Source organism: Balearica regulorum, chromosome 2, assembly GCF_011004875.1.
Source record: "Balearica regulorum gibbericeps isolate bBalReg1 chromosome 2, bBalReg1.pri, whole genome shotgun sequence".
In the NCBI taxonomy this organism is placed as follows: domain Eukaryota; kingdom Metazoa; phylum Chordata; class Aves; order Gruiformes; family Gruidae; genus Balearica; species Balearica regulorum.
This window is the reverse complement of record NC_046185.1, coordinates 131,707,240-131,723,116: the sequence shown is the minus strand read 5'-3', so window position 1 is coordinate 131,723,116 and position 15,877 is coordinate 131,707,240. Positions and strand designations below refer to the sequence as shown.

The 15,877-nt window shown below is 42.8% G+C and overlaps 1 protein-coding gene and 1 long non-coding RNA gene across 6 annotated transcripts in view; one reads left to right on the top strand and one right to left on the bottom strand.

Moving 5' to 3' along the window:
• SNX10 (sorting nexin 10) overlaps positions 1-13,169 on the top strand; it is a 36,919-nt gene extending 23,750 nt beyond the window's left edge. For all 4 annotated transcript variants that reach the window (XM_075745952.1, XM_075745954.1, XM_075745953.1 and 1 more), the window contains exons 4-7: positions 1,539-1,639; positions 2,201-2,299; positions 10,324-10,539; positions 10,995-13,169. In XM_075745952.1, the coding sequence (XP_075602067.1) occupies positions 1,539-1,639; positions 2,201-2,299; positions 10,324-10,539; positions 10,995-11,073 (495 nt within the window). In that variant the 3' untranslated portion in view covers positions 11,074-13,169. The remainder of the gene's footprint in view (positions 1-1,538; positions 1,640-2,200; positions 2,300-10,323; positions 10,540-10,994) is intronic.
• Positions 9,256-15,063, bottom strand: LOC142600556 (uncharacterized). 2 transcript variants are annotated; one of them, XR_012834096.1, is made up of 2 exons: positions 15,019-15,063; positions 9,256-10,481 (listed from the first exon to the last, which is right to left on the bottom strand). It is a non-coding gene; the product is annotated as an uncharacterized LOC142600556 (long non-coding RNA). The 2 variants fall into 2 exon arrangements; XR_012834097.1 differs by lacking the exon at positions 15,019-15,063 and adding an exon at positions 13,865-13,948.
• Positions 15,064-15,877: the final 814 nt, after the last annotated feature.

Below are 15,877 nucleotides of genomic sequence, written 5' to 3'. Positions count from 1 at the left end.
TCGATATGTCAAGTAACTACATTTGGGTTTATAATTGTAGTCTACCATATGTTAATGGGAGTGCACTTAGAATTACGGTTCTCTTGTGTGTTAAATCTGTCCTATACATCATTTTGTTTTGTTGCTTCTTCTTCTTTGGTGGGTGATATATGGAAGGAGTTATCCTAATTTCCTAAAGCGCAATTCAGGGATTTCAATGGCAATGTAAAAATTCTTTTGTGAAGTGTTATCACTTGTGAAGTATCAGGTGAAGAATTTGAGAGCACCAGCTCGCATGGTTAATGCTTGGCATAAGACCAGAAGCATTTCCTTCCTGTGTGGGAGAGCGAAGCGTTCAGTGGAATGAGAGCAAGCAGTCAAATGATGGCTTATTAAATGTCCAGCGTGACAAGTACTTCTCTCTTGTGTGGCAATCAGAGCTGTGAAACTTTTACACTTTGCGATGTGGTTTAAGTACTGGTTCAAAGCAATTATATTTCTGACTTCTGGTAAACAGACAGTCCATAGATTTGGCGGGGCAGGTGCTATATTCCTGTTTCATAGACATAGGTGTTTCTGGATAGAAGCGTATTACTGGCCTTCTCAGTGACTGCTAAGTTGGGGTGATGTCATTTAGACCCAGTGTTACGTGATTCAGCACTGGGCACCTGTGAAGCTGATGCGCGTCATTTTAGGTTCCTACCAGCACGCTGCCAGGGCTTCCAGAGATCAAGTCTCAAGGTCAGTCCTACCATCCAGGCTACTCAGCGGATTCACAATCCTGGGTCTGCCAGGCTCTTGGACCAGCTGGGTTCCCCTTCTGCTCAGCTCCTAGAGCATTTGGCTTCTTAAACTGTGAGGTATCCCGGATTCTCATCTGTTCCAGAAAGCTGGCATCTTTGGGCCTTCTACAGCCTGCATCATGTGGCTGTCTAGGAGCTGTGGCTCCTGGCAGGCGATTGAGGTTGGGTTGGATTTATAATGGCAGATCTGTAATGGAGTCCTTTCTGGTAGGTGAGGGTTTGCCTAAATGCACGCTCCACAGAAAAATTTGGCGAAAGCATTTAATTTCCGTGAATGTTTCCCTTTTGATGAATTGTCATTTTTCTAATGGAGTAATAGTGTTCATTGGGAAAATTTCCAAATGCTGAGAGCAGTCACATTGGTTTCTTTTAAGTAGGATTGCACGCTGGAAGAACTCTATGTTTCCAGAATTATAACTACAATAGCTAAACGTGACTTTTTTCCCCTGCAGAGATTGGCATTATCTGCTGAAACTTTTTTCTGAGATCTTTTTTCCTGTTACTGCAAGTTGTACCTTAATCCGGATCTCTTGCTTTTAAAAAGAAAAAAAGCGATGAAAAACATTTCCCTGAGAAGCCGTACAAACTGTCACCAGTCCTGTCTGAGATAAGCACAGTCCTTAATCTAAACTGAATTCACGTGAAGCTTTCCATTGGTGTCTCAGGGATTAGCATCTTGGATGTTTTTTTAATATCATGCCTGCACTGTAGCTTAAGCTGATTTACAAAGTAAAATGTTTTTTTATTTCCCAACAGACGAACAGTATGTGCTTTACAAGGAAAACATCCTGTGTTAGACGACGCTTTCGAGAATTTGTTTGGCTTCGGCAGAGGCTTCAGAGCAATGCAGTGCTTATGTGAGCAACTTTATATATGGCTATTTAATAATCTGTCCATCAGCGAAGGGGAGGATTGTTTCAGCTTAATTCTGAGAACTGCAGAAATCAGAGCTGGAAAGTGTCCTGCGTTTCTTACTAGCACAAATTTATTCTCTACAAGGCACTTTCTCTGCTTTAAACCCAGTAGAATGTGGTTTGTACTGACAGACTTTGGTGAGCTACTGATTTGTAGCAGATGTGATCTGTTTTTCCTCTTGCTACGCACAGGTAGCAGAAGTAGCAGTCTAGCGTAGGTGCACACTTTTAGGATGTGCTTAGGTCCTTCAGGGACCGTGAGAGACCCAGCTAGACATGCATGCTTAACAACTGGACCAGAAAAATCAGATTAATTTATTTTTCCCTTTGAGGTGTGTGGGAAACCCTCCAGTGTCTCAACCTTGTGTTCCCAAATTCGATTTCATGAGCTTCTGGAACATGACCCATAATTTTCACATGCTGGGGGTTGGCATTTGCTTATTGCATTTATCTCTGCTGCTTCAGATTTGGTTTTAACTGCGTATTTGCTTTTTGTTTATAAAGACAGTTACCTGAACTCCCATCTAAAACTCCCTTTTTCAATATGAATAACCCCCATCACGTGGACCATCGCCGCCAGGGTCTGCAAGAATTCCTGGAAAAGTAAGTATAGCCTATCCTAGAGATGTTGGCGTTTTTTATGATGTCATCAATTTTCTGGTTTAAAATAGCTCATCTCTGGTACTTGAGAGCCACCGTGTGGTCATCTGTACATGTTACACATTTGGTTTGATTTTTTATTTGCAAAGTCATATTTCATACATGTGACTTCAGCTCTGTTGGTTGTAAGGAAACCAGCTGAGGCTTTTCCCTTCTGTTTCATTGCCTTGGTTATAAATGTTATGTCACTTTGCCATAGTGTACTAAGCTTAGGAGATCTTTCACCATGATGTCTATTTCTAGCTTTCAAGAGTGAGCTAGGTCTTCTCACAGAAAGAAACAGACTTCTCTCCCTCTTTATGTTCATGGAAAATCAGTGTCTTTGTGGGCTAAACCGCTGGGAGCCTGGGAAAATTCTGTAGTGAGCTCTCCTAACACAGATATTTCCTACAATGCCAATTCTTTTGTTTACCAGCCCCACTAACACAACCAGGCTCTAGCAGCTGGGACCACTTTCAGTACAGCTGCAATCTGTCTAAAATCATTCATCTGTGCGGCCGTATAACGGGTTAGTGTAAAGGAATGGTGTAGCCTTAGCTGGAGCCCAACCTGCATTACCAGGGAGTACGAGTTTCAGTACTGCATCCCTCGGTCCCGCTGTACCCACGTCACACTCGGCAGTGGCAGAGACCCTGTTGATGTAATTTTCTGCTTTCTCTGCCGTTCTCGTAGTACCCTGGCACGGCTGGCGTGGGAGCAGGCTGCTCGCAGCTGCTGGGGCAGGGGTTGTGCATGCATTTGCAGGCTGTCTTGAGCCACTGCTGGGGATAAGAGCATGGTGAAGCACTGCCAGTAGAGACTGTTCGTCTTCTTTCGGTATCAATTTTTCCATGAATCAGAAATGCACAAGCAAAGGGAAAAAGCAAATCATGTAAGTAGGCTTTAAGCCTCGTGGTCAGTGGGTAGGGGAATATGAGACCCCCTGTTTTTCCAGTCAGTGTGATATAATTATAAACCTCCTCAAATTGACAGAAGGTCATTGGTCCTGAGGTATATTTGTTAGGCTTAACAGCTGAAGGCGGGGAGAGGTAGCTGCTGCAGGAGTAAAATTTCTGTGTACGGTTTTGTAGGATCCGTGGCCAAAAGAATAGGTAATAAATACTGGTTTGAAGGCATGTGAGAGAGGGAAAGCAGAAAAGGGTCAGAGTGGGGGTTTTTTTGTGCACCTCAGGAAAGACAGACAGGGAAACGGTGTGGCTGTGCTTCTAGAGGCGATATTAAGGGTCAGGCAAAGGGTATGGTAGTTCAGGTCCCTGGGTCTGAGCAGTTCTAGCTTAGCTGTGCTGCCCCGTGGAGTAATGCGCTTCCAAAATTGCTCTCATTTTAAAATGGCAGAGAGGCCAATCTGGTAACAAGGTAAAGTATTTCAGCATCAAAAATATTTACAATACTGTCTGTGCTTCAGAAGGCAAACCAGAGAGGTAGGTTCTCTTAAAACACCTCCTCGCTCTCCAATTTTGTGGATGTCTGTAGCTTAAATAGGTATTGACAGCATGTGGAGTGTTTTACCTTGCTGGTGTTAGTCCAGGAGCATGGAAGAAGAGGCATCTCTGTTGTAAGGTAATGATTTACATGTTTGAACTTGGATGCTGTTAAGGAAGATGTCAGCTTTCTCTCGGCCCTGGGGAATAGTTGGAAGGAATTTTTCGGAAGGTAAGAGTTGCGTTGCGATGAGTTGGCTTGGCACCTTACACGCTGTGCCATTGCCCTCTGCTGGCTGGCACCTCTGTGCTGCTGCTGCTGCCTTTCACTGGCTCAGCCAGCCTGCCGTGATGCTCCCCCCCATGCTTTTTTTTAATGAGTCTGAACCAAAGGTTATGATTTCTTTCTCTGAAATTGCATTTGTGGGCCTCACCGACTTGACTTCGGTAAAGCGCTGGGTCTGGATGCTGCGTGTTCTGTAGCGTGGCAATGCCAGGGGAAGCAGGACCTCCCTGGTATATTAGGAAGGGGGTGGGAAAGGAGTCAGACAGTAGTTGCATGGGGTGGTGTACCCCAGAAATGCAAAGCTGAGTGCTCCATTCACCCCGGCAATGGTGGTAGCCACCGTGCGCAAGCTCACAGCCCCACTGGTGTTTCTTTGCGACAGTGGGAGGAAATGGGATTTGAGAGGTTCACAGGTAACATTTTTCAAATGCCCGCATGCGATGCAGGACCTGATCTCTCTGCGCTCAGTGCGGGTATCGGGATCCAAGCCATCTCTGAAATGGAGTTGAGATCTTTCACAGTCTCAGTTTGTGCTCATTGCTGTGCGAGCAGGTTGTTGCCATCTCTGCCCAGACAAGAGCCACGTGCCCGAGGACTAAGCATCGAGCGGCTGTAGGCTCTCTGATGTTCAGCCCCTGGCCCTGGTTGCTCCTCCATGTTGCCTATACATGGACATATATGCAGTTCTCTTGTTCTCCTTCACACATCACTCCAGAACGAGTTACCTCAGGGCAAGGTGCTTACTTAGAGCCTTTGTGAAGCCTCTCCGTGCTGAGCATGGTAGCGTGAGAATTAGGCCAACGGCTGCAAGCTAAAGCAAAGCGCTAGAGTTTGGCGAGATCTGGAAACGGGTGTCCCATTTTTGGTTTGGCTTTACTGCACAAATGCAGGGTAAGACCTGCTTGTCTTGTAGGTTATTATCCCTGAGTGATGAAGAGCTGTAAAGCTCACTTCTTGTCTGGGCATAATTTAATATTTCAAGAGGCCATTTGCATTAACGGAAGTCGGCTAGCCCCTTTTCAATTACGAATTAAATTGTAAGAATAAGGAAAATTATGTGTTTTTCCTGGTAAGTAGCCTCATACTTTTGAGGATGTCTGTAACTTCACAGGAAAAACTTATTCTTAAATTGGAGGTCAAAATTAAAACACTATCTTTATAATATTAGGTTCTGTGAGATCCTCTTTGCTTTCATCCCTGTATAGCTGCACAGGTTTAACTTTGGGATTTAGATTACCTTCATAGAAGATCATCCATGCTCACTTATTAGAGAACTAGTTAACAAAACCATTTTAAATGAAGTTGGGTTCAATCACTGGCACTTTATTGGATACAATTGGATCAAAAAAAAATTATGTGGTTTAGGAAAAAGGATTAGTCTTCAACTAGTTTTCAAACATGGAGTTTATGATGGGGTGGAAGACATAATAGGAGTTTTGAGAAAAGCAGCCCTCAGATCCACAGGAGACGAAAAGCATCCACATTGTCACCACCCCGATGGCTGTGCGTCGGGCTCACTTGGTGCCAAACAAGCCACCCAAAACTCGGCTGCCTAAGGGAGAGCCGTACTCTGGAGGCGCCTGGGGTTTTGCCCTCCTCCTCACGCCTCCTCACCTTCCAGGAGCTGGCGCAGGGTCGGAGGACCCTGTCCCGGAGGTGTCTCCCCTGGGATGCGGCAAGCGGGACGCTGGCTCCAAAGCCACCTTGCCGGGCTCGGGCAGGAGCGTTGGCGGCCGTGGGGCAGGTGGGATCTCCTTGGGCGAGTGGTGGTTGCCTCTTTCCGATGGAGCCTTGCTAATATTTCCTATCTGGTGAGTGAATAATGCCTAGCAGGCGCATGTCGCTTAACCCTTTCTTAAATGTATGCATTATCATGCAACAACAGTTGCTTCACAGTTGCTCGCTCACAGTAACGTTTCCTCCCTTATGAAAAATGAAGGAGGAAACACAGTCGGCTTTTTTTTTATTATTTTTTAAGAGGAAACTGGGGCTTTGTCTGCTGTGGGCTGGGGCTGAGGGGCTGGATGCTCAATAGAGGGCACCACAGCATAGGCTGTCATCCCCTGCCTCTCAGCTTCTGGGGTTTTGGTTTTTTTGGTTCCTCCCCCCTGTCCGTCCCCCCCCCGTTTTGCTCTCATGATATGATGTAAATGGGCAGAGTAAATTTGTCGAAAACAAAATCGGAGTGTTAACCTTCCACACACATGCAAGTGTGCATCTGTCATTGTATTAGGTTACAGTAGATACAGGAAATCTTTAGTTAGGATTAAGTTGTGCTGTTCGGCCATATGTTGTTCTCCTCCAGCAGAACAGTGGATAATATACCTAATAAAATCATGTTGAAGAAAACCAGATTTTGGACGTTGTCCAAATAAGACAAAACACATGTTTTGTCTATTGTAAATGTTCTTGCCGTAAGACGGGGAAGGAGAAATACTCCTCGTATAGTATCCAGCATTTCCTCAAAAATGACATTATTTCTTTTGGTTGTAAAGTGACGTTTTTCAGCCCTGCTGCTTTAAAGGTCTAGAGATCACGAGCATTTACAGAAAGCTTACAAACAAAGATTCACATGGCCGCGAATAAAAAAATGATTTTATTATCTCTAATTCAACTGTAGAGCCTTATCCTGCAGCCCCCTTAATCACATAAGTGGTCATTATGCATGTGAGCAATCTGGCCAAGAGGAGTGACATCTCTGACAAGTAATGACTACTGATGGGATCAAGACTTGCAGGATTTAGCCTTTCGTTCTTATTCCAGGCGTGCATAGAAAGTCTGTTGTTCTCTTAAATATGCCCAGTCAGTTTATAGGAATTATCACCATGAGCTGTGACTCTTCCATTAGCGCGATGGCAGCGAGAACTGATTTACATCGCTGTAACCGCAGCTTTGCATTGACACTGGCTGTAATAAAACTGTTGGAGAAGCACTGGGAGCGCTTACCCGTCGTCTTGAAACTGCGCACGCGTTCAGCCTCTGCTGAGACACCCAAGTATTGATATTATGACACTCCGCCTTTCCTCTTGCCTTTTTAATTTGTTAGGCGGTGTTTTGTAATTTTGATTTTTAAAGTCTGTGGAGCCAAATCTATTTTTTAGATGTACAACCCTTCACGCAACAAGTCCCCAGGACAGTGAAAGCCCTGGAGAGCAACCACTATACCAGCGCTTAATACTACTAGTAACGTCTGGTGACAAATGTATGGTTATTTCCTTGAAGAAGGAGTATTTTGAACAGGAAAGCATAATGTTTATGGATAGCACAGAATTTATTTTTCATTTGGATTGCTTGAAGGATGCAATTAAAAAGCAATCTAACCTGTTGGTTTAGATGGGGGGGCGGGGAAGAAGTTATTTTTTCATAGAAGAAATGCTTCAAGGGTATGACTGGGCGAAAGGTGTTCATATATCTGTTTTCAGTATGGTTTGAAAAATGCATTGAGTGTTTGGTCCCTTTTTCCCTTGTGAAAATATACATATATGTGCCTGTGTGATTAGCTTTATGAACGTCTTTCCATTTCTTTGCCTTGGTTTCTCTTCACTCCTTTCACCTCCAGATGGCACTATGAAGCAGAAAAGAAAATTACTGTGAAATAATGAGTCCAATGTAAAGTAAAATTGGAAATTGAATTATAGCTGCAGAAAAAGGACAGTAGCCTTGAGGTCCTGATCAGTCTGTACTCTTATCACTTTTGTTTGCTGTTCCATGTGTTAGGTTACTGCCGAGTTAATAACAGTGCTTTAGCAGTTCAAGGCTTAGCAGAATTGTACTGGACGTGAAATAAAGCTAAAATGAATTTGTGTCCAATATCATTGACATTAGTGCTCATTACTTCTCTGGTGTAATGCCTCAAACCATCTAAAATCAATTTTAAAGATTACCCATTATTTTATAAAGAAAATAAAATACATTTCAAACAGCAACAGAGCTGTAAGTGTAGTGTAATCTCATGAACAGTTAGTTACTTGTGTTTTCGCTGGTTGGCAGGAAACTTTTGAAGGTACGGCAAGAGGAAAATCTGTGAAACTAAATGCCATCCACAGAATTTAACGTCTTGGCTTTTTGCTGGGTTACTTGGTATTAGACACGCAAATGTTAGAATTGCAGAAATGTGCATCCCCCCATTGTGATCGTAAGCCTGGGAAAAACAGTAACTCCAGTTACTCTGCAGTAAACTCCAGCACGTTATTTTTCTTTTTTTTTTTTTTTTAAGAGGAAGAAAAGAGGAAGGAGAATATTTACTCCCCCAGTTGCATAAACTATAAACATGGATTTATTGTGTGGAATGGTATTTTTACTTTTTGTTGCAATGTTTATCTTTGTTTGGAATGTATGTTTATCAAGAGCCAAGGCTGAAATCCTTTTAGTGGCCGCTGAATGATGGCTTTTCAAACTGTATTCATGAAGCTGTTGCTGTCAAGGTGTGTAGACCTGTAAATTCTGTGTTTTGGATCACTTTTACACAGCATTTGCTAGCTTTTTTTAGACTATGAAGAAGTTTTTCTGTATATTAATACGCTGCATGCATTGATTCTTACAGATGCCTATTTGCCCTGTTTATTTTTAAGTAAAATGGTGACAGTTTAGATGGGATTAAAAAGGCTTTCTCTAGGTATGAAAAGGTGCTTATTTTGAACTTCAGCGAGATCTGGTCCTTCCAAGACTGAATTTCAAATGCACCTGGTAGATTATTAGGGTCATTGCAGACGTTTCCTCATTGGAAGGTGTCAAAGTTTGAGTTATTTGGTTGAGGCTGCGTGTGCTTAGGCAAATGAAATGTGCATGTACACAAATATTCCGCGTTTTCAGTTAGATATCTCTTATTTATATTAATTATTTTGATTTGATAGACTTTTATAGGCTTAGATGAAGCCAGAAATCCGTTAGTGTATTTATTAAATGTTATTGTAATGTTGGCTACTTTAGAGAACAGTTTTCAGAATGCGTTTGTGTTGTTTTAAAACGTTACAGTCCAAACACACCATTAATCTTGTTTGAGAGGAGGAACTAAGCAGTTATACTTTTCATTTTAGTCAGAGTACCTATAGAATGCAATACTACATTGTGCTCTTACTAATTCTTACATTAATGTCATCTCTTGTTTCCTGTTGCATAGCAATGACTTTTTTGGTAACGACTGTAAACTAAATGGGTAGAAATAGGTAAATATTGACTCTTAATAGTTTTGATTTGTTTAAAGATATTTTAATAATTTTCTGTGGAGCGCTGTTTGGCATAGTCATAGGCTCTGATTACTTTATTACACGAGTAAAATTACATGTACATATAAGAAAAAAGAGTCTCTTGTTCGTCATTCTAGGATTTGTGCATTAAAGAATTCCTTCTTTACATAAATGTTGTAGCAAAGTTGCGCTTTTTTTTTTTTTTTTAACCAAAATAGTGATGATGATCCTCAATTCTCAGTCCTTGTAAAAGTATCTGTACAACTTTGTGTTACTGGAATGTATTGTATTTTGTTTACTCGGACTTGATATAAGTAAATACTCTCTGCTAAATTTATTTGAAGACTTAATTTAAAATACATATAAACGAAAGATTAAAACAGACTTTTGAAAAGAACAGCTGGAATGAAATAGTATTTAAGATTCCCTGCAAACTGTTTGCAAGTAAATTTAAATCAGCGTTCAGTATCAGCATTTTCTTTCTAGCTTAAATGTACACATATCTGTAAAAGTGTAAATGATTTTGGCTCGTGTCGGCTCTGTTGTTTACAAGTATTTCAAAGTCCTGACACTGCGTGCGTATGAAGTCCCGTCTCTGTACACACTTCTTTCCTCCAGCAAAGAAATTAATGACTTACAATTTTTAGAAAAGCTTAGCTATTAAAAAACCAAAAACCAGGCAACCCCGTGTTCTCAAACGGGGACTAAATTTTCGTAAGAGTATATGCCTCCAACTGCCTAAAAATCATTAATTGATCCATGTGGTAATAACAGATGGTTAAATGGAAGAAATGTCCTTGAAGTTATTCTAATAGCAGCTGTGCCTAACTATTAGCTTCATGTTTTTACTCACCTAAAATTCCAAATAATGTAATAAGAAAGTAACACGCACCTAATCATTTTAATATGGTCATTACCTTCTGTTCCTGATTTAGGATTCATCTGAAAACTTAAAAGCAGGACATCATTTAGAATTTGTTCCGGTAAAACACTTTAGACTATATGTGTCTATGTGCATCTATATAAAAACATTTGACTTCTTTTTTTTTTTTTTTTTTTTTTCTTTTTTCCCAGGATCCTACAAGATGCTTTATTGCTTTCAGACAGTAGGCTTCACCTCTTCTTACAGACTCAGCTAAGCCCAGAAGATATGGAGGCTTGTGTATCTGGACAGACCAAGTACTCTGTTGCTGACGCGATTCATAAGTTCGCCTCTTTGAACAGACGTTTTCCTATAGAAGACGAAGAGACAAAAAAAGGAAAAACCGATGCGGACTCCGATTCAGAGAGGTGATTTCTGTATTTCCTTGCTTTCTGAGATTATATATACATACACACACACGCGCATGCTTCACTTTTTTTTGTTGATGTAATACTAAGATAATGAAAAAATTAATTGACTGAGATTTTATTGAGCTGTGACAGCTCATCATAGAAGTCTTCACACACACCTCCACACTGAATTAATGAATGCAGTAGAAATTCAATTATCTGCATTCTGATTATGTGAATTTCATTTAGTCAGACTTGAATTATTCGCGTTTAAATTATCTTGCTAAAAAAATATCCAACTGCACTCGAAATGGCTAATTAAAAGTCCAAATTTCCTGTCTCTCTTTGTGACTGGAGATAATTAAAGTTCTCCTCTGTTACTCAGGCTTTGAGTGTGTTGTGAAAACCAATTTCCTCCTTTTATTTTTTCTTTTTTTTTTTTTTTTTTTTTTTCCCTCTCCCCTTTTCTGCAGTTCATCCTCCGGGCTCGGACCTAGTGATGACAGCGTTTCATGTGGAAGTAAAGCAAGCCCAGCTTCTGAAGAATCATGAAAAATCATTCCTGCATTGCTATCTTAAGGACAGTACAAAGCAGTTTCTGCTCTGTTTACTGGTTACGTGTACCACGTAAACACGGCTGGCTGGTAACGCGTACCTAAAAGACGCGTCGTCAATACAGCCAGATGTCCTTACAAAATTTTCAAAGCAGACCTTGATACTATTTCTTTGGTGATTTATTAGGTATGTTGATTCAGGTCTACACGCTACCTATTACACTTAGGTTTTTGTGACTATTAAAATCTCAGTATTGGGTAAGTCATGCTCTGCTGACGTACAAACAGTTAAAATGTTTCTGTTAGTGACTGCATGTCTCCAATCTGAAAAATAAAGATAACTTAATTCCTCAGCTTAGAAGTTGGTATATCATATCAAATATATTCAAAGCATCTTTTTGTAATTTGCATCAGAGAAGTTTCATCTTTAGAAGTCATTTGACATTGGTGATGAAATTACATACCCCACAAGGTATTCACTTTTTAAAGTAGCTCAGCAACATCAGCAAAACAACATTTGTACAAACTATATGCTGCTGACAATTCGAGATATATTTATATCTTCCTCTGGTCTTGCTGTAATGTTTATGGAAAGCCTGGTTTTATCATGCATAAGAACTGAAGGCCAAAATTCTTGAGCATGGTTGCTTAGAACTTAGCAATATTAATAAAAATGACATCATTTCTGGGCTTGCTGGAGATTCTCAGTTCCCAGGGAATTACAGATACTCGTTCCCAGTGAAAATCCTGGATGAGGTCCATGGAAACCAATGGCTGAATTTTGCATCGGCCTCGCTAGGGCCAGGATTTCACCTAGTATGTTTAACTTTAGGCACTTAAATTTGAAGACACCGGGAGGGGGGATATTTTAGTTCAGCAATTTAAATGGAGAGTATCTCCCTCTCTGAGATGATGATAATCACGTAGCTATAGCACACTGTACGGACGTGGACCTCTCCACTCTTTGGGAGTAACAGGAGGTGCTGATTCATTGTGGCTGTAGTTAACACGCTGGAATATTGACTCTTTCACAAACAAAAGGCAGGCTTGAACACAATTTTGTAAGCACCAACACTTATTCTGATTAAAAGTCAGTTTTGCTTTTTATTGTTAACAGCAGCTGCATAGTGTCTTGTCCCAGATTCTGTCAAAGGAATACGTTTCACTGCGGTGTTGTATTTATATTTGACATTTAACTGCTATTAAAAAGAGCTAGGGGGTCTGATCACCCTAGCAAAGTTCCCATTAACTTCAGTGATGTAGTTACCAGCCTAGAAATGGAATACTTTTTTTTTTTTTTAAGAATTCTGTGGATACTTTCAAAGAAGGAGCATTTTAAACCTGTGAATTACAGAAACAATAGATTATTAAATGGCCAGATAATAAAAGTTAGCATAGGCGTGTGTGGGCATGCTTTTTTTTTTTTTTTAAAAGTGTCCAGCTGGGAATCTGTGTAATTTTAGAAACATGTTTTAATAGCCCGAGGATAACATCTCTTAGGTAACTACTTTAAGCCACTGTGTTTTGTTGATGGTAGCACTTTTATAAGATAAATATCCATATTTCTTTTTGCTCGGTCTTATTGAATTGCATGAATGTATCTATTCACCTTCTCAGCTTGTGTGTGAGTTAGCAGCAAAGCTATTTTAATGTAAAAGTGATAACATTTAATTAAAGCAACAAGTTATCACTAAAAGTAGCTTTAAAAAATAGCTGTTATTGCCAGGCAGAGATGTTTGATTACTTGACTTTTTTTTTTTTTTAAGATGGGACATTAGAAGAAAAATTTGTTTAGCAAATTTATTTAAAACATGGGGAAAACAGACATTGTTCCAGTTTTTGTTTTTATGAGAAATATATTAATGTTTTTATTTAACATAATATTAGGGTAGTGGGGTTTTTATTTTGTTTTAAAAGATTGAGCTAAACTGTTGAAGCACTTTACAATTCTGGCCTACTAACACATCCTCAATATCTGACAAAAAATACAGTAATACAAGGTTTGGAGAGCCTTTGTGGCTATTTTTAATTCTATATGCCAGTGAGTGTTTTCCAAATGAAGATGTTTCTGAAATAAATATTTGTTTTCTGATAGTTACGTTGTTGTTATTTTCTTCGTCACCTTGTTCAAAAATGCTAATACTACTGTAACAGAACTTTCTTCCCAGCTTTGACAAAAATTTGTTTAAATATTTATCTTTTGAATGTTGTTTGTATAGCTAGTATTACTGGAATTTTTTCTTAAAGGGAAAGAAAAGTATTCTATGCTTTAGGATGACTTCTTTTTGTATCAGCTGTATGTAACTCCATATAAATGCTTTAAGACACTTTGTTTAATTTGGAACATTTAAATGTAACTGTTACAAATATAAATGTATGAAAATTTATTTTTAATGTCTTTTGTGACTTCAAAGATTTGGTGTGGTGGTGGAGTTTGGTTTTTTTTTCAATGCTGTAATATATTTTGCTTCAGTTGATCACTGGTATTCTGATTCTCTTTTTTTAGTTTTGAATAATACTGATATTTCCTTTTTTTTTTTTTAAACAGGCTAATATCTAGCTTATAATATCATCTAATTACCATTTTAAATTTCTGCTTAATTGCAATAAATCTGGGCTCAAAAGCTTCACTCTGTCTTTTGCTTAGAACTTTATATTCTCATTTTTATGATGATTTATTAAAAGCTTTAAAGTAATTAAAACAATTACCACTTTTTATTTTCTGTTTAAACCTGCCAGTAAGGTTTTCTTTATTTTAATATTGATATCCTAATCACTTTATGACTTACCATGTGTAATTACTCTTCAACTATTTTTGTAATATGCGTGTATATATAACGTTGGGTTTGGGTTTGTTGTCATTATTGGTTTTCCAGGAAATGTAAAGAAGTGAAAATTAACTCCAGTCACGTATGTTACACGTTATAGAATTTGGTAACTAAAGAATATTGTAAGCTGCTCTAAAGCAGCCTGTTACTTACAGTGTCATTGAAATATAACTTCAAGAAAGATGAGAAAAATTGTCTTTTGGCATGAATATTTTCATTTAAATAGCAATGTAGTTCTATAAGAATTGAGGGGAAAAATGTACTTTATGTAACTACGTAAAACTGCACTCTTCTGTGTCCCACTTCTTTTTTTTTTAACCATGTGATAAGTGGAAGTTTTTATTCAGAGCACTGTGGAAATGACAGAGGTGCACGCGGTGGGTGACTTGCTCTCTCGTGCAGCGCAGGGTGTGGCGCTGGACCCGGCGCGTGGCTCTGCCTGCCCGCGCGGCGCGCCGCGCGCTGCCTCTGCTCAGCGGGCACAAGCTCAGGCACCCCGGGGGGCCGTGTCCGCGCGCACACACCACACACCCCCCCCGGGTCTTTCACGAGGTTGCAAATGTGTAAATCGCTGTTTCCAGTATCAGGGTGATTCTTTCCAGGAAAGGCCCGAATGCTTCAGGAAAGAGACAATTACTCTCCGATGTTAAAAACGCTCGGTAAGGTGCTGCTTTGCCTTCTGGAATAAAACCGCCTTAGGAAATAATTCAAGTGACCTTATAAAACAGAAATCAAACTTTCTCCTGGGGGCTGACACCCTCCCCCCCCCCCCCGCCGAGTTTTTAATGTGCAAGCCGCCCGTCGCACACACGCGTGTGTGTGGGTGTGCGCGCGCTTGCCCACGCTGTCACTCGGGGCAGAGGAGCGCTTCTCCTCAGCAGCGCCGGGTGCCCGGGGGGGCTCTGCCCGCCAGCGGCTACTCCCGCGGGGCACCGCGCTTAAAAACAACGCACGGGAGTAAAAGGCAAAGGCCGGCACCGTCCCAGGTCGCGCTCCCCGGGAGGCCGGAGCGCCGCTCCCCGCCGCTGCGCCCCGCTCCGGCCCTTCCTTGCTCCCCGTCCCCTCCCGGCCCTGCCCCGGGGCCGCCGGCCGCGGAGCGGGGCGAGAAGCCTTACCTGGGGCCGCCGTCCTCTCCGCCCCGCTCCGCTCCGCCCCTGCCCCCCCCGCCCCCCCCCCCCGGGATCGCGGCGGCGGTGAGCGCGCCGGCCGGCGGCTGCGTGCGCGCACGCGTGTGCCCGCGCGTGCCCGCGCTCGCGAGGGGGCGGGGGGCGGCTGTCGGGGAGCGAAGCCGTCCGGCCTTGATCCGGTAACTCGTGGCAACCGCAGCCCGTGGCAACGGCTGGGGGGGGGGGAGCGGGAGGAGGCGGGGGGAACACGGGGGACCGGCCGCCCGCAGCGCCCCCTCCCCATCCCCGCGGCCGCGGAAGGCGCCGACCCGGCTCTCCCCACGGGGCAGCGCGGAAACCGGCTCCGGGCCCCCCGGGCAGCTCGTTGTTGCCCCCCCCGCCGCGCGGGGCTCCCCCCTACCCCTCCTCCCGCCCCAGACGGCGCCCCCGCCGCGCGCACCCACCCCCCCGCGCCTGCAGCGCCCGCCGCGCCGCGTCGCGCCGCCAGGGGGCGCTGTGGGTCAGCGAGAAGCGCGCAGGCGGGCGGGGCGCGAGGCGGCGATCCCCGCGCTGGGAGCGCGCGGAGTGTCCGCGGCTCTTCCGCGGGGGCGCGGAGGGTAGAAAATAGTTTTGGTTTATGCCTCGGTTTTATTGCTCCTCACACCACCCCATCCCAGAGCCCCTCCCCTAACCGCGCAGCTCCGCAACCGGGCAAAACGGGGAGGCGCCCTCCGCGCTGGGATGCGGCTCAGCCGGGGCTGCGGGGGGGGGGGAGCTGCACCTGCCTCCCCACGGGGAAGCCCCCGCCGCCTCCCACGCACCGGCCCCCACGGCAGGGCAGGGCATGGCGGGGCTCCACAATGTTTCA